At 49.5% G+C, this 21702-nt stretch overlaps 2 protein-coding genes across 4 annotated transcripts in view; one reads left to right on the forward strand and one right to left on the reverse strand.

The window, feature by feature from the left end:
• Positions 1-1237: 1237 nt before the first annotated feature.
• SENP8 (SUMO peptidase family member, NEDD8 specific) lies at positions 1238-21622 on the reverse strand. Of its 3 annotated transcripts, none has more exons than XM_070054751.1 (3): positions 21485-21622; positions 14581-14700; positions 1238-3700 (listed from the first exon to the last, which is right to left on the reverse strand). In XM_070054751.1, the coding sequence occupies exon 3, from the start codon at positions 3679-3681 to the stop codon at positions 3043-3045; it is 639 nt and encodes a 212-aa protein (XP_069910852.1). In that variant the 5' UTR covers positions 3682-3700; positions 14581-14700; positions 21485-21622; the 3' UTR covers positions 1238-3042. The 3 variants fall into 3 exon arrangements, with proteins under 3 accessions (XP_069910852.1, XP_069910850.1, XP_069910851.1); XM_070054749.1 differs by having other exon boundaries at positions 1238-3757; XM_070054750.1 differs by having other exon boundaries at positions 1238-6561.
• Positions 21510-21702, forward strand: part of MYO9A (myosin IXA) — a 278436-nt gene continuing 278243 nt past the window's right edge. Inside the window, exon 1 of the mRNA XM_070054736.1 lies at positions 21510-21645. The gene's annotated coding sequence lies outside the window, so the exon portion shown is untranslated. The remainder of the gene's footprint in view (positions 21646-21702) is intronic.

Here is a 21702-nt window from a genome sequence, read left to right on the forward strand (position 1 = left end):
AGGTGGGGAAACACTGGAAATGCTCAAACAGGTAATCCTCACCGCCACTTCCAGGGAGGCAGCAGGGAACAGCAGGAAAGGCCATGAGATGGAGCTGGCGGCCTTGTGACCAGCATCTCTGCATTTCTGATTAATTTAACAAGGAAATGGGGACAGGAAAAACGGGAGCTAAACGCAGCGGACAAGGCACTTTAGATATGTAGCAGCGTGTATGGTGGCGCGTGTCATGCAGCACCCGCGAGGCAGTGACACAAAGGCCAGCTGTGGCCCTTCGCCATCCTCCTGTGTCCCTTTGAACCTAACGGTACCCTACTCCCCAGGCCTGCTCTCACACGGCTGTTCAGCTGCACGGCAACATGAAACCGCGTTTCTGGATTTGCTGTTGGTCTTAAAATGGAACGTGGTGGGAGAGAGGGGAAGCAGGTCTATTTTCGGGCCTGTGATTTGCTTCCCTTTGCTCCTTAATCCGTATGGTGTCCGTCTCAGAGGCCTAGCTGCACTCTGCAGCTGAGGCTGTGAGCCTGCGACTCGTAGAGCCAGGATCTGATGAAAGCAGCTGTGCTCTTTCCAACGCCACGGCGTGTAAATTTCCCTAACTATTCTTCCTTTTCTAAGTGATGTTAGAAAAAAACCCTTCGTTTTCATTCTAAGAACTGTGGGACTGAGAAATTCTACTTTGCCATTTCGGTGGAGTGCTTATTTAAACATACGGTCAATATGTGTATCATAAAAATGAGAGTGCAGTCAAAATCATAAGGCTTCTTCTATCAGGAAGATAACCCTCTCGTAACCGTTACATTTTTCTGCTCTGGTTAGGACCAGTGCTTGTGAATGCCCACAGAGACTAGCCAAGGGCGGAAACTGACGCATAAATAGAAAACCCACAGGTATCTGTCCTTTTGCCACCATCTACAGTGGGGATTAACAGGTGACCTGCCTTAATCACACACAGGTGGGACGAGTTGAGGTGCACCTACAGGGCAACACAACAGGACATCTGGAAGCAGTGCTGCGTGATCTGCTTTTAGTACTTGCACAATACTCCTGCGTAACAACTACAGACTTTGAAGCTGAACCTGGTTTCCTGCATCCTTTTGCCTCTAGGAGAGGAGGGAACACAATGCCAGCAAAAAGGTCTTCCTATTTTGTATCATGTAACAATGCTGTACAAGCAAGTGCACCCCTCCCGCGCTATTACAGTATCTGGTGAAATACTAACAGACAAACCAACCTTAAATTCTGTTACTTAGAAAAGGCATTTATTTGTTTTCATGTATTTGAAAGGCAGAGAGAGAGAGAGAGAGAGAGAGAGAGAGAATCCTCCATCTGCTAGCTCACTCTCCGAATGGCCACAACAGTTAGGGCCAGGCCAACCTGAAGCCAGGAGCCAGGAACTCCATTCTGGTCTCCCATGTGGGTGTCAGTGGCCCAAGCACTTAGGCCAGCATCATCTGCCTTCCCAGGCACATTAGCAGAGCGCTAGAACAGGCAGACTTGAACCGACACTGTGATATGTGGTGTCTGTGTTGCAAGCCGTGGTTTTACTGGCAGCACAAACGCCCAGCCCGGTATGCTGGAATCTTACGAGCGAAGGCAAACACCTGCTCCTGGGTTCCCTTTTTCCCAAGCCAGTGGGCTGAAATGGAAACTTCTGGGCTTTCTCTTTGACTTCCAGTTTCAACTCCGGTTCACTCAGGCCTGCTACGGAACCTGTACTCACCAGTACTGTGTTCCCCTTCGTGGCTAAAAGGAACTGAGTTACGGCCTTGGCCTCATGAGGTGGTGAGGTTACTCTGGGCTGGGGGCTGGGGGCAGGGCTGAGATGGGGAGGTAGCTGGAGCAAGTTTCCCGGCTGAAGCTAATCTTTGGTTTTCAAGTCTCCTACGTACCGTAATCTAATTCTCATTGGGAACAGAATTGATGTGTATGCCCAATTTATCATGTGATTGTGAATGATCTGCACTAACTACAAAACCACATCCGTGCTGCGGGGAGGGGGCGGAGTTTTCACTCAGGATTCCAGTTTAAAAATCACACTCTGCATTCTGAATTAAGTGAAAGGGTTGAGAAAGGTCCCTTTTCTTCTTTTGTATTTCAAAAACAAATCATGTCCGAGTTTCAGATGCACTAATAGTCCTGAAACCACCGTGACTGAACCGAGAACAGCTGTGCCAGGTTAAGGATTGAGAGGAAAAACTGTAACTACCAGCGAGTGTTTGAAACGACAGGCACACCTGGGAAGTTACCAGCTATGAATTTTAGAGCCAGAGGACTCGACGTCAGGAGGGAGCGTGCGTGGCCCACAGCCAGGGCTGGGGCCAGCAACGAGGGGGGGCCGGTCGGCCAGGCGCTGAGCACACTGAGAGGCCACCACAGCCATTCATTGTATGCAGTTATTCAAGACCTCCCGTGTGTCCTTAAAGCATTCCAGGAACCAGACAGAGGGAGATGGGCCAACACCGTTTTTATCAAATATTTGCAAAGGGAAAGCCTTTGCGCGGTGAATGGAAGAGATCACAGACCTGATCACTGACTCTTGTAATATCTGGTCTGGGGTGAGGTCAGAGGTCGGAGGTCAGGCTGTGATCTGCTTCTGGCCAGTGGAGTTTGTAAATTACGCAGGCTGTGGTGCAACAGCTTTTTGGCTCTTCCAAATGGCTTTCTTCTCTCACTCCTCCAGACTTCATGTATTCCTGATTTGTTTTACAGATCACTGCCTTTTTTTTGGATAAGCCCATGTAGGTAAGGGAGACCTCAGGGATTAATTTTATACCAGTAAGAAAAGTTTTCCTTGCACTTTGTGTGTAATAAATGCTAAGATAAGCTGGTGTTAAGGTTCTGGTGCATAACTCACAGCACATACTGCTCTCAAGTCAGGTTTAAGTAAAACCTCCATCAGATAAGCGGGGGATGCCCACTCTCCGGCAGGAAGAGGTCACGGTGCCCCCGCCGGGCCTCCTCCCTCAGGCATGGAGACTGCAGCCGTCTGACACACGGGGGAGGCAGGAGGAGGAGGCTCCTGTCACAGATACTCGTCATGAGCTAATTTTTAGCAAGTCTGGCGATGAGCTCTTTCCATTCCGCCCTCTTCTTTGTGATGTATGTGGGGGTGAGCAGCTGCAGCAGAGGCTCTGGCTGCTGGCCAAAGAAGCCGTGGCACAAGGCCTCAGCATTACATATCACATACATCCCACAGTCGTAGCTGTTCTGCTGGGCGGGGGCTTTCTCCTCCACAAAGGCCGGGCTGTCTCCGTGTCTGCCTAAGAAAGCCTGCAGTTTCTCCGCCACCTGCTTTGCGTGGACTGAGTTGCTCCTGCTGTGGGAATCATAATGCAGAAAGCTATTTTTATCTTGGAGATAAACCAACAAGCTCCAGTGGGTTCCCCCCGCTGCCTGGTTGGAGTTATCGTTGATGGCTAAGAACACAACCCTTTTGTTGGGGAGGCCCAGGGGTTCCAGGAACAAGGCGACCTCGGCTGGGTCGCTGGTGCACTTGATGAACTGGGTGACTTCAGGGCTGATGAAGGAGACGTGGTCGGAGCAGTCACGGAACTGACAGTTGGCAAAGTACTCGAAGGCGAATCCAATAACGTGGTCGTTGAGCCAGCTTGGGGGGTCCAGCAGTGACACGTCTGACTGCCGCAGCAGGCTGTCCATGTAGCTCAGCACTACGGGGTCCATCCTGCCCTGACCTCAGCAGCTGAAGGAGAGGCAGAAGTTACTTACGGCTCAGTGCGGCACCTTGCTGAGATTCGGGCTGTGGTCGAGATGAGATGCAGTTAGAAACAGTTTGGCAACAATGCCTGGCTAAGCGTAAACACTCAAGAGACTTTAGCTGATGTGTTGTAGGCAAACAATTAGAAAAATTTTGGAAATTTTCCATGTAGACAGTAAGCATGCATTTTTAATTTCCTCTTTAAAGTTTTTTGAACTTATTTATTTGAGAGGTGGAGAGACAGAGAGAGTGAGAGAGAGAGAGAACGAGCTCCCAGTTGCTGCTTTACTACTCGAATGCCCACAGTGGCTGGGGCTGGACTGGGGCTGAAGACCTGAGCTGAGAACTCAATGCAGACTCCCCCGTGTGGGTGGCAGGGACCCAGTTACTTGAGCCAATACGCCTCCCAGGATCTGCTGGAGCCCAGATCAAAGCCCAGGGACTCCAATATGGGACACAGATGTCTTAATAGCTGGACTGATTCCCTCTTTAAACACACAGATTGGTATAAATTATAGCTGATGTTTTACCAAACACCTTAGCATTGACCATATATTTGGTTCCTTAATGAATAATAATAGGAAATTGTTTTTATACCAAATATGAATTCAGAGTCTGGAGAAAAAGTTACTAATTATCAAGGGAAATAGTTTCCATTTCAACATTAATTTTTAAGAGATAAGATAAAACATGACTTCCTCCTTACATAATGGAAAATGACAGTGAGGAGAATCATAGTTAAAAGGAACTGTGATTTCAAGAATAGAAAATCTTGGGAGTGATACAGATGAAATTCCTTCCTGCGTCTGCCCACTCACATGCACAGTGAACAACACGTCTGCTCATTTCTCATCCTCAACGTTAAAGGGTAAAGACTCTGTGATGTTTATAATGTATGCTGGAAATTATTTTGGACTTTTTAAAGGCAGTATGGCATAAGAATCAAGAGATCTGGGTCTATCCCTAGGTTTCTTTCTTTTTTTTAATTTAAATTAGGTTTTAACAGATCCTATTCAATATAGTTTGTAGATACAATTCTAAGAACATTATGATATTATCTTCCTCCCTCTCTCTTTTTTCTTTAAACATTTATTTATTGACTTGAAAGGCAGTGAAAAAGAGAGAGAGAGAGAGAGAGAGAGAAATCTTCCAACTGCTGGTTCACTCTCCAAATGGCCACAATGATCAGGGCTGGGCCAAGCTGAAACCAAGTTCCAGGAACTGCTTTAGGTCTCCCATGTGGGTGCAGGGGCCCAAGTACTCCAGCCATCTTTTGCTGCCTTCCCAGATGCATTAGCAGGGAGCTGGATTGGAAGTGGAGCAGCCAGGACTCCAACTGGTGCTCACATGGGATGCAGCATTACAGATGTTAGCTTAACCTGCTATGCCACAATGCCAGCCCCCAATCCTGGTTTGCTTTTTTTTTTTTTTTAAAGATTTATTTATTATTTATTTGAAAAGTAGTTACAGGTGGGGGACAGACACAGAGGGAGAGAGCGAATCTTACATCTGCGGTTTGCTCCTCAAGAGGAGCTTCTCCAGGTCTCCCATGTGGGTGGCAGGGGTCTAACCACGTGGGCCACCTTCTGCTGCTTTTCCCAGGGTATTAGCAGGAGCTGGACTGGAGGTGAAACAGCTGAGACATGAATTGGCATCCATATGGGATTCTGCAATGCTGAATGCCAGCCTCCTAGCTCTAGTTTTTACGACTGATTTGCTAATATAATTTTCAGCAGTCACTGAAATTATTTTTCTGTGTTTTACAGATAATATCTGTAAAAAGGGCACCTACCTACTTTAACTTAAGAGAGTTGTAGTAAAGGCGAAGTAAGTTTATTTGAAGTTTATTTTACTAAAAGTGTTTAAAGGGGCAAGTGTTGTGGCTTAGTTTAAGCTACTGCTGCATGCAATGTAGGCATCCCATATCTGAGTGCCAGGTTTGAGTCCTGGTTTATCTGCTTCTGATTCAGCTTCCCTGCTGGGAAGGCAGTAGAGGATGGCCCATGTACCCAGGCCCCTGCTGCCTATGTGGGACACCAGGATGGAGTTCCTGGCTCCTGACTTTGGCCTGGCCCAGACCTGGCAGTTGAGACCATTTGGGGACTGAACCAGTGGATGGAACATCTCTTTCTCTCTCTCTGCCTTTCAAATAAATAGATACAAATGTTTACAAAAGTTAAAATTGTACAAATGAGAGTTATCAGTTAGATATTATTATGGTAATCAGAAAATCCAGACAGAGCTCCAAGCCAATTAAAGCAAATGTAAATAAACATCTATTCATATTATCTTGTCCAAAGACACTAACTGGGAGCAGAAGCCAGGTAAGGCTGCTGCTACTGCTCCTTCTTCTCCTTCTTCTTTTAAGATTTAGTTATGTATTTGAAAGGCAGAGACACAGAAAGAGAAGGAGAGAGATCCTCTATCTGCGTTTCACTCTCCAAATGCCCCCAGTGGCCCCAGCTGGGCCAGGCCCAAGCCAGGAGCCAGGAGCTTCCTCTGGGTCTTCCACGTGGGTGCAGGAGCACAAGGCCTCGGGCTACCCTCCGCTGCCTTCCTGGGCACATTAGCAGGGAGGAGGATTGGAAGAGCAGCAGCCAGGACTAGAACCGGCGCCCACATGGGATGCCAGCCCTGCAGGCAGAGGAACCTTCCATGCCACAGCGCCGCCCCAGGTAAGGCTTCTTGCATGAGGGCTGACAGCCTCAAGCTCACCAGGAAGGACACCTCTGGGACAGAAAGGCTGATGGCCACAGACGGTATGATCCACGGAAGGCTCGGAGCCGAGTGCTGTACACTGACTGTAGGTAGCACTTCCTGAGCCCCACACAGCAACAAAAGGCCACCTGCAGAGCACAGAGTGAGAAGCAGAGCTCAACTGTGAGAAACCAGCAACGCTGCTGCAAAGGCAGGGTTGGGACGACGGCATCAATTTCATCAACTCCGGCCAGCAGACCGGCTATTTCACCACTTGGGTGCACTATTAAAACAGCATGGGGTGGGCATTTGGCCTGGTGATCAAGACACCAATTGGGAAGCCCACATCCCATGTCAGAGAGCCTGGGTTACAGTTTCATCTCCACTCCTGACTTGTGTTTCCTGTTAATGCACACTCTGGGAGGCTCAAGTAGTTGGGTCCCTGCCACACACACAGGAGGGACATCTCGCTCTCTCTCTCTCTCTCGAATGAGTGAATCAAAAATTTTAAACCACGGGCTGGAATGTGGTATAGCGGTTAAGCTGCCACCTGCAATGCCAACATCCCATATGGGTGCTGGTTCCAGTCCTATCCAGTCCTGCTAATGCCCCTGGGAAAGCAGCAGCAGATGGCCCAAGTGCTTGGGCCCCTGCACCCATGTGGGAGACCTGGAAGATGTTCCTGGCTCCTGGATTCAGTCCACCCAGCCCTAGCCATTGTGGCCATTTGGGGAGTGAACCAGCAGATAGAAGATCTGTCCTAACTCTGCTTTTGAAACAAATGAAATAAGGGCTGGTGCTGTGGCACAGTGGGCTGGGTCTCCGCCTGCGGCACTGACATCCTGTGTGGTCACTAGTTCCTGTCCTGGCTGCTCCTCTTCTGATCCAGCTCTCTGCTGATGGCCTGGAGGGGGGTGGTGGGCAGTGGAGGACAGCCCAGGTGGTCTGGTCTCTGCACCCACGTAGGGTACCCGGAGGAGACTCCTGGCTTCTGGCTTTGGATTGCCCGGCTCTGACCATTGTGGCCATTTAGGGAGTGAACCAACGGATGTTAAGACCTCTCTCTCTGTGGACCTGCCTCTCAAATAAATTAAAAAAAAAAAAAAGAAAGAAATAATAAAAAAGACAATAAAACTTTGTGTCATAACCCTTTTCATGTCATCAAAACTCTGAATAACCTGTTTTCATCTATATCATCTTTGTATCTACCTTAAGGACAAAAGGTCAAGTCAATGAAGTAACTAAGAGGCGCCCAAGATGATTGTATGGACGCACTAATCACAATCTGAACTACTGTGGAAACAACCTAAGACTGCTTGCTTATGGGAAAAAAATAGGTGAACAACGGCATGAGTTAACATTTCCTTAAGCAAGAATAACTAGAGCGGAGACATCAGCCGGAGCCAGGACTGAGGTTAACGAGGCATAGCGCACATTTGTCATGGGTGAGCCACAAATCTGGCTCTAAGCTTTTTGGCAGCTAACCAGAGGGTGATAAGTTAAACATTCACAACATCCACCAGGTGAAAGCAAGCAAGTGCTAGAGAGGGAAGAGCATTCTTGGAGGCCAGTTTTTTCTCCAGGGTGTACGGTCAGGGCAGGTGTCCCGCCGTCTCCCAAGGACAGATGCACTCTGAGGCTTGTTTCTTACAGTGGCCCACGGGGTCGAGCCTGCCGGCAAACAGGCCAGCAGCAGCCCAGTGACGGCAGCCTGGGAGTGTGAGTGAGGTGAACATGAAGACACAGGGAATGACTGTGGGTGTGCCTGGCAACTCTCTCTGCAAATGTGCGGTGGCCCCCTGGAGACCTGCTCTCCACGCTGCCCGCTGCAATCGGGCCCACCCCTTCACAGGCAAACCTGCGAGAGAGGAGCTCCCAGGAGAAGAGTTCCTGGGTGTGTGTCAGTCATGTCACCTGGTGTGGAGGGTCCTGAGCCAGGGCCAAGATAGCCTTCAGGAAGTTTCTGTGTTGTTTTGATTTTTAAAACGTATAGCACACAGTGGTTGATGCCCTGGTGAGGGTGCCTACATCCCATCACAGTGCCCAGGTTTCAATACTGACTTCACATCCCATTCAGCTTCCTGCCAACAAGCACCCTGGGAGGCAGCAGATGATGGCCCCAGTACTCGTGCTCCTGCCACCCATATGGGAGACCCAGATGGGGTTCTATGCTCCTGGCTTCAGTTTGCTTCAACCCCGGCTGTTGTGGCCATTTGGGAAATGAACCAGCAGATGGAAGATCTCGATCTCGATCTCTCTCTCTCTCTCTCTCTCTCTCTCTCTCTCTCCTTCCCTCTGTGTCACTCTACCTTTCAAAAAAACTTTAAAAAATTATATAAATGGACAATTCCAATGTATTAGTTGGATAAAATAAAAAAGAAAAATGGAAGAGTTATTCATTTTTTATAAAAAAAAGATTTATTTTGGGCTGTGCCGTGCCTCACTAGGTTAATCCTCTGCCTGCAGTGCTGGCATCCCATATGGGCGCCGGTTCTGTCCCGGTTGCTCCTCTTCCAGTCTGGCTCTCTGCTGTGGCCCAGGAGGGCAGTGGAGGATGGCCCAAGTGCTTGGGCCCTACACCTGTATGGGAGACCAGGAGGAGGCACCTGGCTCCTGGCTTCGGATCGGCACAGTGCTGGCCATGGCGGCCATTTGGGGAGTGAACCAACGGAGGGGAGACCTTTCTCTCTGTCTCTCTCTCTCTCACTGTCTAACTCTGTCTGTCAAGTTAAAAAAAATTTTATTTGAATGGCAGCATTATGGAGAAAGAGGGAGAGATGGAGAGAGAGATTTTCCATCTGCTGGTTCACTCCCCAAATGGCTGCAATGGCTAGGGCTGGGCCGGGCTGAAGCCAGGAGCCAGGAGCTTCATCTGGGTCTCTCACATGGGTGCAGGGGCCCAATCACTTGGGACATCTTCTACTGCTTTTCCAGGCGCGTTAGTAGGGAGCTGGTTTGGAAGTGGAGCAGCCAGGACTTGAACTGGTGCCCAAAAGGGATGCCGGTGCTGCAGGTGGTGGCTTTACCTGCTAAGCTACAACGCTGGTCCCCCAGTTTTATCTTTAGAAAATTACAAAGTGCAGCCATTATAAGTGAAAGTGGTAAAAGTTGGTAGTTTCTGAGTGTGGCTCCCTTCTCGGCCCCTGGGGCTGCTGTTTCAAGTTGTGAGAAACCACAAACTCTCACAATCCTGCAGCCCGGAGCCAGCAGGAGTCCCGGCACAGACAGACTCAGAGCAGGCCCCTCCAGTCACAGTGCTTCTCCCTGGAGCTTCCCCTCACCAGCTGCTGGGGAAGCTTGTCTCCTGACCTAAACATTTCAGTCAGTAACAAAGTATTTCACTTATTAACCTAAACACCACATGCTGCAGCACAAAATCCAAAATGAGCATGAATTAAAACAGAGTGCGATCCCACAGATCTCTCCCACTGACAGGCAGCTTTCTCAGCTCTGCCCACTCTGCTCTGCTGGGTCAGGTACTCTGGCCTGTGGTCCAATCACCATCCACAGCCCCTCCCGGACCCCCCAAGTCTGAGGAACCTGACTCCCAAATAGCTAAAGGCGGCATGAGCACACACGTGTGCTTTGGTGGATTAGAAGTGCACAGAAGACATTTACTAGAGCGAATCTACCGACTTGGATACATGGGTGCTTATTTGTGCCAGTTCTGCCTGTGCTATCAGGTTGGAAAGTGAACCGGGTGCTTGTGCAGACACATCGCACCAGGGGTTTCTGTTTCTTTTCTCTCCTGTCTCCCAGCCAGTGGATAACAAGCCCTCCTGATTGTACAGCCGCAGTGTTCGGGGTACGTCCGGCGCTTCTCCTCCTCACCACTCCGCCCTCAGTCCAATCAATGTCTGCTTCCTCTGCCTAACAAGCCTCCTCACATTCATTGCTGACTCCTCCACTGTATTCTCCACGCAGCCACAAGGTCAGGGTTAAAGCTCTGTGAGGTCATGCCTGTCTCCTGCTTAAAACCCTCTAGCAGCTACCATACGGGGGGGGGGGGGGGGGGGGGGAGGGGCAATCCTCCTGCAGGTACAACGCCCTACCATGTGGCGGGGTGGGAGGGGAAGCAATCCTCCTGCAGGTACAACGCCCTACCTAACACGGCTCCAGCTCCTTCTGCAGTCCCACTTCTCTCTTTGACTTTCCCCCTTGTCCACCACGTCCCAGCCACACTTTTCTTTTTTTTTAAGATTTGTTTTATTTATTTGAAAAGCAGAGTTAGAGAGAGAGGGAGAGACAGAGAGAGAGGTTTTCCATCTGCTGGTTATTCCCCAAATGGCTGCAATGACTGGGACTATTTTAACAAGTAAAATACGTTGTTATTGATTAAAATATTTAAGCCATGTGGGTGCAGGGGTCCAAGTACTTGGGCCACCCTCTGCTGCCTTCCCAGGCACACTAGCAGAGAGCTAGATTGCAAGTGGAGCAGCCGGGACTCAAACCTGCATCCCCATGGGGTGCCGGTGCTGCAGGCCTGGGCTTTAACCTGCTGTGCCACAGCGCTGGCCCTGCAGACTCTCCTTTCATGGTCTCGCGTGCCATGCTTTTCCTCCTGATGGCTGGTGACTGGCTCTGCCTGGATCCTCCCTGGGGAGGTCTGTTGAAACGCCACTTCTCTGCACAAGTCCCCTCTGACTGGCCAAAATATAGGCCACTTAGTCACTTCGTATCGCTCTAGTTTCAGCTTTTTGCATAGCACTCATGACTGATAATTTCATTTATGTGCTTGCTGGTTAACTTTCTCCCTCTGCCCTCTGCCCTGCCTCCCTTGCAAAAACGTAAGCTCTGTGAAAACAAGAGAATGAAGGGCCTTGACTGGCTTGTTTGCCATGCGGACCACAGGGCCCAAGCAGGGCTTGTCAGCAGGTACTCAAGAAACAACTGCAGAAGAAAGGGGTGTGGACCTCAACATAAATCAGGTTCTGCAGAGACACCCTAACTCAAGTCTCCGCAGCATCAGGGCTCTCACTGTCCCATCCAGTGTAACCTCCTACTCCACGGAAGAATTCTTCATTCCTCTTCCCAGGGAGAAGGCCTGACTCACAGCTAGCTGCGTGGCACTGGAGCTGAGGGACAGATAGGTCAGCAGAACAGCACAAACAAATTCATGCACTATTACGTTTAAATCTGGTGATGGCGCCATGACAAGTGAAGATGAGAAGCTATGGATTATCCCAGTATTTTTGGTGTGGTCCACCGGACACTATGTTCCTACAGCCCTTGTCCAGTGGGACTTTCCCTAAGGACGGAAATGCTTGTGCCCTGCCGTGCTCAGTACAGTGGCCTCAGGCACACGTGGCTGTGCAGTACTTGCAATATGCTGGAGGAACTGAGAATTTAGTTTTAATTAAAGCTTAAGTTAACCGCTACTGTTGTACCTCAACGGGTTAAGCTGCTGCCTGTGACATGGGCAGCCCATAGGTGCGCTGGTTTGAGTTCTGACTGCTCCACTTCCCCTCCAGCTCCCTCTGCTGTGGCCTGGGAAAGCAAGGGATGGCTCAAGTGCTTGGGCCCCTGCACCCAAGTGGGAGACCTGGAAGAAGCTCCTGGCTCCTGGCTTTGGATGGGCTCAGCTCTGCCATTGCAGCCATCTGGAGAGTGAACCAGCATGGAAGACCACTCTCTCTGTCACTCCCTGTCTGTAACTCTGCCTCTCTAATAAATCATAAAAAAAAAAGAGATGTACATATTTAGGGGTTACACTTCCAGAAACTTATCTTAAGGGAAACACTAAAGATGTGTGCAAAAACTTAACAAGGATGCTCACCACAGCAATACCTGTTACAGAAAAACTGGTAACACCCTGGAGTTAAAAAAAAAAAAAAAAAAACTAGTAAATTTAAATAACAGAGTTTTCACACAATGGAATGACACTCAGTCATTAAATGTAAACTTACTGACACAGAAAATGTTTATGATATACTGTGAAAAGGACAGTTATGTAAAAATTTGTGTATGATAAAAGGACTCCAAAATAATCAATGATATGCAACAACATTTTTAATAGGATTAATAATGTTTTGTTGGGGTTGGCGCTGTGGCATAGTGGGTTAAAACCCTGGCCTGCGGCACTGGCATCCCTTATGGGCGCCGGTTTGAACCCCGGCTGCTCCACTTCTGAAAGCAATACGAAAGCAGCGGAGGATGGCCCAAGCCATTGGGCCCCTGCACCTGCACGGGAGACTGGGAAGAAGCTCCTGGCTCCTGGTTTTGGATTGGCCCAGCTTTGGCTGTAGCGACCATTTGGAGAGTGAACCAGCGGATGAAGACCTTGTTCTGCCTCTGCTCTCTGTAACTCTGCCATTCGAATAAATACGTAAATCCTAAAAAAACAAACAAAAACCAAAACCTCACAACTCAATAACCCAAAGACAATCTAATTTTTTTTAAGATTTATTTTATTTATTTAAAAGACAGAGTTACAGAGAGAGGGAGAGACAGAGAGAAAGGTCTTCCATCGGCTGATTCACTCCCCAGATGGCTGCAATGGCCGGAGCTGCACCAATCTGAAGTCCATCGAGGTGGAGGCTTAACTACTACACCACAGTGTTGCCTCCCTGCCCTTTCTTTTTATAATGAACACACAGCCAGTAAAAATGTTTCCATGTTGGGAAAAATAAGAGGTAGCACCTCTCACTTTTATACTGACTTAAAATATATATGTCTTTAGCTTACATATCTTACTTCTGCCCTCTAGGAATAACAGAGTAGGTCTAATCTCTTTTTCATAAACCACCAAACATGAAGAATTCAGTATACTTTAGTGTCCAGTAAAACTAGAAGATGGTGTCCAGCTGCTGGTGTGAGTCCACCTGCCTTTCTCAGGGATCACACCCGAGCCCGAGCTCCGTTTCACAGCACAGAAGCAGGAGTGCTTTCAGGAAGGAAGTCCAAGGCTGTGTTCTCAGGTTCAGTTTCCCCCGATTAAGTGTTTCCTTTTCACGCTAGGAATAAACTACTGGGAATGCTTGTAATGTGTAAACTGTGAATAATATAAAAGTTGTCATCAGGATTTAGAGAACTGTTTTGGGCAGAGATTAGATCTTACCCTTGAACAGTTTGCCTGATGAGCTGTATTAATTTTTGTGTGGATGGTAAAGTATATATTAATAAATGCTTGTTTTTGTGGAGCAAATTATGGAAGTGAAATATTTTACAAAAACTCCTAAAAACACAAAATTGTTCTAAACATAGGAAATGTTCTTAATTTTACAATTTACAAGTTTAAAGAGCCTTCCTCTAATATCAGTATTTTACAAATAGAGGAATTGAGGCCGGCGCCGCGGCTCACTAGGCTAATCCTCCGCCTAGCGGCGCCGGCACACCGGGTTCTAGTCCCGGTCGGGGCGCCGGATTCTGTCCCGGTTGCCCCTCTTCCAGGCCAGCCCTCTGCTGTGGCCAGGGAGTGCAGTGGAGGATGGCCCAGGTGCTTGGGCCCTGCACCCCATGGGAGACCAGGAAAAGCACCTGACTCCTGGCTCCTGCCATCGGATCAGCGCGGTGCGCCGGCCGCAGCGCGCCGGCCGCGGCGGCCATTGGAGGGTGAACCAACGGCAAAGGAAGACCTTTCTCTCTCTCTCTCTCACTGTCCACTCTGCCTGTCAAAAAAATAAAAAATAAAAAAATAAAAAAAAAAATAAAAAAAACAAATAGAGGAATTGAGCTCTCAAAGTGGACAAAGTGGTGTGATGTGCTTGGCACCTCGACCGCCACAGATCCCACTTGGTCCTGCTCGGGGCAGGGAGGTGGCCCAGGTAGCCCTCAGGGTTTCCTGGAACACCAAGGGTCTCCACCACTGCTCTGCCAGGGGGCTGGGCTGTCAGTGGCTAGGACGCCACTGGCCATGAAAATTTTGATTCCCACTCTACCAATTTTTCTTCAAGGCTTCTTTGTACAATGGCATCAGTTGTTTGCTTATAAACTTGGCATATAGCACATTTTTCATGTACTGATTTTTTTTTCTGGAAATGTCTTTCATTTTATGAGAAAGGACTTTACACAGTTGGAAACTCTGAAATGATTAGAACTGAGGGCTGTGTGGAGGGAGGCCATTCGAATTAGTAAGGTCTCAGTGAGATGATATTTCATAAGGGGGTGGGCAGAATTTTATTTTAGTACATACAGTCACAAAGTATGGCCAAGCTATAGACATAACCCACCTGATGAGATCAATTTCACTCTGTTCGGTAGTCCATGATGGTTACACGCAACCACACTGTTTGAAGTGATCTGAAAAAGCCACCATCTTTTATTCTTACTTGCTCTGTCGATTTCAAAGCCTAGAAGATGGTTGAGAGATAAACTGTCATCACAAATAGTTAACTAATAGGTTTCAAAATTGTGCCTGGCACACAGGAAGAGGTAAAAAAGTATCTAATAAATGAGTAAGTTTATGCTTTACTTAATTTGATGACAGGAAAACAGGGTCTGTGGGACATACAGCTTTCTGCCTTGGCAATTTGTCTTCTAATATTTATTTATTTATTTGGAAGTTAGAGTGAGAGACCTTTCATCCACTGGTTCACTCCCCAAATGCTAATAACAGCCCGGGCCACATCAGACTGAAGCCAGGACTCAGGAACTCCATCCAGGTCTCCCACATGGGTGGCAGGAACTCAAGTACTTGGGCCGTCATCCTCTGTTTCTCAAGTGAATTAGCACGGAGCCGGTTCAGAAGCACAGCATCCAGGATTCAAACAGGACCCTGTGACATGGGACGTGGGCATCGTGGGCAGTGGTTTAACCTGTTGCACCACGACCACAATACCCACCACAGCTATGTGCATTTAAATGTAAATTCACAAGAGTACTGTTTTGGGACTGGCATTGTGGTGCAGTGGGTAAAGCTGTCGCTTGGGACACCTGCAATCCCATATTGCAATGAGTCCTGGCTACTCAGCTTCTGACCAGGCTTCCTTCTAATACACTGGGAGGCAGCGGAGCATGGGCACCTAACACCCAGTGGCAGACTAGGACGCAGTGCCTGGCTTCTGGCTTTGGCAGCCACATGGAAAGCGAACCAGTGGACAAAAGATACCTTTCTCTTTCCCTCTCCCTGTTGCTCTGCTATATAAATAAATAAATCTCAGGGACAAAAAGGAATACTTTCGAGTTAATGATCAAATCTGAATTACATGATCTTAGAGGAGGACGAACATTTCAAGCAACAACTGTTTCAGTTGCTGATGTGAAGTGCCTGGCTGCTGTGACCACAGCACTGAGAATCAGAGCCAACTAAGGTTGGAAATCCTTAAGCTCCTGTCCCAGGGATTTAACGGACCACATCACTGAGAGCTTTTGTTCAGGCATCAGAGAGGGCAGGCCCAGGGTTTGAACCTGTCACACAGACGCTCAAACAGCCGCTGCAGAGTGGGGGCTGTGGTGCAGCAGGTCAGGCCGCTGCTCAGGACGCCTGCACAGAGCCTCGCTGCTCTGCCTCCGACTCAGCTTCCTGCAGACACATCTCAGGAGGCCGTAGGTGATGGCGCAGTAGTTGGGTCCCTGTTACCCACATGGGAAACCCAGAGGGAGTTCCAGGCTCCCGGCTATGGCCTGGCCCAGCCCCTGCTGTTGCAGACATTTGGGGAGCAAAGCAGCAGATGGACGATCTCTGTCTACGCTCTGCCTTTCAAATGAATGAGAAAAATGAAAACACTAGAAAACAGATATAACTGAGACAGATTTCTCTGGTGTCAGTACTGTGACCTAGAGCTTCTTAAAAGATAACTGTGGAAGAGGGAGCCGCTGACCTGAAGCCAGAGAAGGGAACTCTTAGAGATTTCCTGTAAGTAATGAAAGCCCTGCCGCCCCTGTTTTCAGATCCTCCTGCTCCCCCTTGCCTGTAGAAAGGGACACACAGTGGAGCTGGAGCTCTGCATGAACCCGAGTTTTCCGTCTGCATCGAACTACGCTAGCTGTCTGCTGGACAGAAAGCTAGCACAGGACAGTCTTGGTGAGGAAGGCAGCGAGGGGAGAATTGGTTCTGGATGTCCAATAACTGTGTATCATTCATTTGGATTAGTAATACAAACACCAAATTAAATTTTTCAATGATCTGTGTAAAAAGCACATAATCTGGATTCTAGCTTTGATTAGAACAATACATTTTTATATAGTCTGCTATTGATCAGTATTGGAGGTGGCTCACCTTTGTTTGATGATGAGTTTGACTCACTCAACAGTTTTAAGGGATTGGCAAAGAAGGCCTTAACAACATCTGTGAAACCATAAGTGGGATAAAGCCAATGCTTTATCAGAAGTACGGGGAGTCTTTAGTTTATGATAGAAAATGTATATTATGAAGAAACTATGTGTGGATGCCAAGTTTTTATTTTGCAGCAAAATAAACTTTAAAAAAAAAAATGTTTATTGGGGCCAGTGCTGTGGTGCAGCAGGTTAAGCCACTGCTTGCAATGGGGACATCCCATATAGGACTGCCAGTTTGGGTCCCGGCTGCTCTGCTTCTGATCCAGCTTCCTGCTGATGTGACTGGAAGAGCAGCAGAAGGTGGCTCAAATACTTGGGTCTCTGCCACCCATGGGGAGATGAGGCTGGAATGTCTGGCTCCTACTTTTGGCCTGGACCAGCCCTGGCTGTTGAGGCTGTTTGGTGAGTGAACCAGCGAATGTGCAATCTCTGTCTCTCTCTGTTGCCCTGCCTTTAAAATAAATGTCTATTTTTTTTTTAAGATTTATTTTATTTATTTGAAAGACAGAGTTACAGAGAGAGGTAGAGATAGAGAGAGAGGTCTTCCATCGGCTGGTTCACTCCCCAGATGGCTACAACAGCCTGAGCTGTGCTGATCCGAGGCCAGGAGCCAGGAGCCCCTTCCAGGTCTCCCAAGTGGGTGCAGGGGCCCAAGGACTTGGGCCATCTTCTACTGCTATCCCAGGCCACAGCAGAGAGCTGGATTGGAAGAGGAGCAGCAGGGACTAGAACCAGCGCCCATATGGGATGCCAGCACTTTAGGCCAGGGCTTTAACCTGCTGCACCACAGCGCTGGCCCCATTTATTTTTCTTAATAAGATTTTTCATCTATGTGAAAGGCAGAGTGATGAAGAGAGAAAGAGATCTTTCATTTGCTGGTTTACTCCCCAAATGCCTGTAATGGACAGGACTGGGCCAGGTCGAAGCCAGGAGCCCAAGACTCCGTGGGGAGTCCCATGTGGACACTGGAGCCACCATACGCTGCTTCTCAAGGTGCAGCAGCAGGAGGGGGGATGTGGGCGTTGCAGGCAGCAGCTTAACCTACTGCACAAGACACCTATCGCTAATCTAATCCCATTATTTCACAAACTTTGTAAGGTACCCGTGTACTGACAGTATCACTACACAAAAGAGTCAGCTTCTTGCCCACATAAAAAGCTAATTGATTCCCACCCTGAGATGTGTATCCTTGAAAGGTGTGTAATTATTTCAGTCTACGTTTCCTTAGACTGCTCAGTATGCTGGAGAGAAAAAAGTAATTCAGCAGACTAGAGAATATCTCAATGTTCATCTCTTTTTAAAGAGAAATTTGTTTACTTTTTTAAAAAATATTTTTTTAGGGGGCTGGTGCTGCGGTGTAGCGAGTGAAGCCGCTGCCTGTAGTGCCAGCATCCCACCTGGAGGCTGGTTTAAGTCCTGGTTGCTCCTCTTCTGATCCAGCTCTCTGATTTGGCCTGGGAAAGCAGTGGAAGATGGCCCAAGTCCTTGGGCCCCTGCACCTGCATGAGAGCCCCGGAAGAAGCTCCTGGCTCCTGGCTTTACCCACTATGCCAAAGCGCTGGCCCCTATTTACTTATTGCTGTAGTATACTCATTCCTGTCTTTTTTTTTTTTGACAGGCAGAGTGGACAGTGAGAGAGAGAGACAGAGAGAAAGGTCTTCCTTTTGCCGTTGGTTCACCCTCCAATGGCCGCCGCGGCCGGCGTGCTGCGGCCGGCGCACCGCGCTGATCCGATGGCAGGAGCCAGGAGCCAGGTGCTTTTCCTGGTCTCCCATGGGGTGCAGGGCCCAAGCACCTGGGCCATCCTCCACTGCACTCCCTGGCCACAGCAGAGAGCTGGCCTGGAAGAGGGGCAACCGGGACAGAATCCGGCGCCTCAACCGGGACTAGAACCCGGTGGGCCGGCGCCGCAAGGCGGAGGATTAGCCTAGTGAGCCGCGGCGCCGGCCCATTCCTGTCTTCTTAGCCATCCATTATTCTATATTAGTTTTCCAACCAGAACGCTAATCACAATGCTCTGCTGCAAAACTTTTAACATCTTCCCATTGTTCCACTGAAGGACAAGTAACAGCTTGCTATCCAGTGACTCCCACAAAAGCAGCCCAAACCTCCTTTTCCTGATTTCTTAGTACTGCTCCTACACATGAGGGCACTTTGGGGAAGTTCATGGAAAACAGAATTAAAACACATCTATGTTGTGGGTGAGCACAGCAGTTAGGACACCTCTTGGGATGTGAGTGTCTGGGTTCACTCTCCTCCTGATGTCAGCTTCCTGTCACACACACCCTGGGAAGCAGCAGGCGACAGCTCCAGTTCTTGGGACCCTGCCATTGATGTGCAAGACCTGGACTAAGTTCCAGGCTCCACGTTTTTGCCTGGCCGGGCTTTGGCTGTTGTGGGCATTTAGGGGAGTAAACTAGTGGATGGGAAATCTCTCTGTGTCTCTCAAATCAATTAGAAGTGTTAAATTAGAAATCCATGCAGTTTTCATAATCCGTGTTTCCTTGAATTTCTGCTAAGTCTTGTATGCATGGACCTCAACATCTGCACCAATGGAAACTTCTCTGTTCCTCCATTTTCCCTAACCAGACCCCCCCTCCAGCACATACACAGCCACAGGTCACTTCCCCCGTCGCCCTGGCTATTCAAGCATGGCAGGTTCTTGCTGCTCCAGCCATAAAGAACAGCAGGGGAAAAAAAGCCAGCTCTCTTCCCGCCACAACTGGAGACGGAAGGGAACAGGGGACATTGCTCTGTCATCTTTTTTTTTTTTTTTTTTTGACAGGTAGAGTGGACAGTGAGAGAGAGAGACAGAGAGAAAGGTCTTCCTTTTTCCGTTGGTTCACCCCACCCTGGCAGCTGTGGCCGGCGCACTGTGCCAGGAGCCAGGTGCTTCTCCTGGTCTCCCATGGGGTGCAGGGCCCAAGGACTTGGGCCATCCTCCACTGCCTTCCCGGGCCACAGCAGAGAGCTGGCCTGGAAGAGGGGCAACCGGAACAGAATCCGGTGCCCTGACTGGGACTAGAACCCGGGGTGCCGGCACCGCAGGCGGAGGATTAGCCTATTAAGCCGCCGCACCAGCCTCTGTCACCTTTCTGAACCAAAGATTTGGTCTGCCACACTCTTGCCTAAACCCATCAGGCTGTGGACCAGAATGCGGCTATTTCAGGGTCCATGAACTTGCTCTGGGGAAAAAGCTGCGTCTTGATTTTTCTCTTGTGCAAAGTTAGCGATTTCTTCAATTACTAGAGGCAGTAAATTATGAAAGTATTGGCAGTCCCTATGTCTGTGTCACCAACAGAAATCTGATACTTTCATATGCCATTAAAGTTACTACAGGTATCGCAAAACATAATTTATATTCAGTTTCACTTTGTTATGTAATTACTTTTTATTATGTAACTAGACCTGCTACCAGGTGTTACTTAATGGATAAAGAAGTCCATATATAACTATGTCATACTTTCATTTTAGTATTTTAATAACTTTAAAAAAACATTGGTTTCCTCTCTAGTTCTATGTCTTTTATGTTATACACTGAGAGAGATATTTTTCTGAGATTGGGTACCTATGCCAGACTACGAGAGGGCCTTGGTTCGAACGAAGTTAAGAAGATTTGTAATCTATACTTATTAATTGCTTATAGGGCATAATCTAAATTCTTGCAGCATGGACTCCAAGGCTCCTCCCGATCTGCTCCACCCACGCTATCGTCTCCATCTCTGCCCCACCTCTCCACCCCACGCTGTGCGAGCCACAGCCAAGCCAACACCATGACAGTCTCTTATCTGGAGGCAGAGAGACAGGTTTTGGGACTAACCCTAGTTAACAGCGGCTAAGCACTCCTTTGGGTTTTTACCTTCTACAGCTCATTTCTGCCTGCCAATGCTTCCTCATTTAAAGATCCCCGTAGGGCTGTATTCGAAACCTTGTTACATCTCCCTCCTGTCTTCAGGGACGGAGGAGCCAAGAGAAGACAGATTCCGAAGCGGGGAGGCGCAGTGTGTGCCCACTCCCGGGATCTCGAGGTCTGGCCTTGACCGCCCGGAGCGCTCTGCCGGAGCAGTCACCAGGTGCACCTCATCAAGGCTGCCATGCAGGGCGCCGGGAGGCTCAGCCTTCTGCTCAGCTTCTCATTCCTGCCCCAACCAACGACCTCCGCCCTCCCCTGTCCCCGTGTCCCCGAGCCGGCTCCCTGGCATCGGAGTCATCCAGGGAGCTTGGAAAACCCGCCGGCGTCCGTTCACCTGGCCCAGGGCAGGACAGCAGCACTGTTTATTTATTTATTTTGAAAGCCGCCCACGTGCCACGAGCGCTCCGATCCTATCCGCTGGCCTCCCTGACCCTCGGAATCGCCCGCCTTTCTGCACCTGGGACCTTTCACGCCTCAGACTCTCATCTTTGAGACGTTCTGGGGCCGTCTTTCTCACGCTTCGGACTGGTGCGTGAGAGGGCGACGCGGAGTGTGCACCTGCGGGTGCTGGGGCGCGGACCCCGAGGGGGCTTCCCCGCGTCCACGCTCGTCACCAAGGGCCGGCACCCCTCGCCTTTCCTGGTGCCGCCGCTGCGGGGCCCCCCTCGCGTCCCAAAAAGCGGAAGCGGCCCTGACTTCACGGAACCCACGGAGTAAAAGACCGCTCGGCGGAAAGTCTAAGGAATGAATGGAAAGGGAGGTCCGGGGCGGGGACTCGGGGGGCAGGGGCGGGCGCTGGGGGCGGGCGAGGGGCGGCGCTGAGACCAGCGCCAGAATGAGGAGGGGGCACGGGTACGCCAGAGTCTGCGCCGGCGGCCAGGCGGCCAGGCAACCCATTGCGGGGGCGAACCCAGACAGACCCAAGCGGGGAGGCGGCTTCTTACCTGCCTCGGGCCTCACCACCCCAACCAGGCTTCAGGCGCCCTCAATGTGCGCCGGAAAGCGAGCACTACGGTCGCAAACCCAGAGTTTTCCTGCCCGGCTTTGCGACATTCCTCTTCAGTAAAGGCAGAACCTAAGGCGCAGTTCCCAGCTCTGCCGTAAGGTGAGGAAGCAAAAAAGTCTGGGCGGGGCCGCCCGGGGCGGAGACAAAGGGGGCGTG

This window comes from Oryctolagus cuniculus, chromosome 12, assembly GCF_964237555.1.
Source record: "Oryctolagus cuniculus chromosome 12, mOryCun1.1, whole genome shotgun sequence".
Lineage (NCBI taxonomy): Eukaryota > Metazoa > Chordata > Mammalia > Lagomorpha > Leporidae > Oryctolagus > Oryctolagus cuniculus.

Excerpts from the sequence above, each read along its gene's own strand:
- SENP8 (XM_070054751.1), bottom strand. The coding sequence starts at position 3,681 with ATGGACCCCGTAGTGCTGAGCTACATGGACAGCCTGCTGCGGCAGTCA.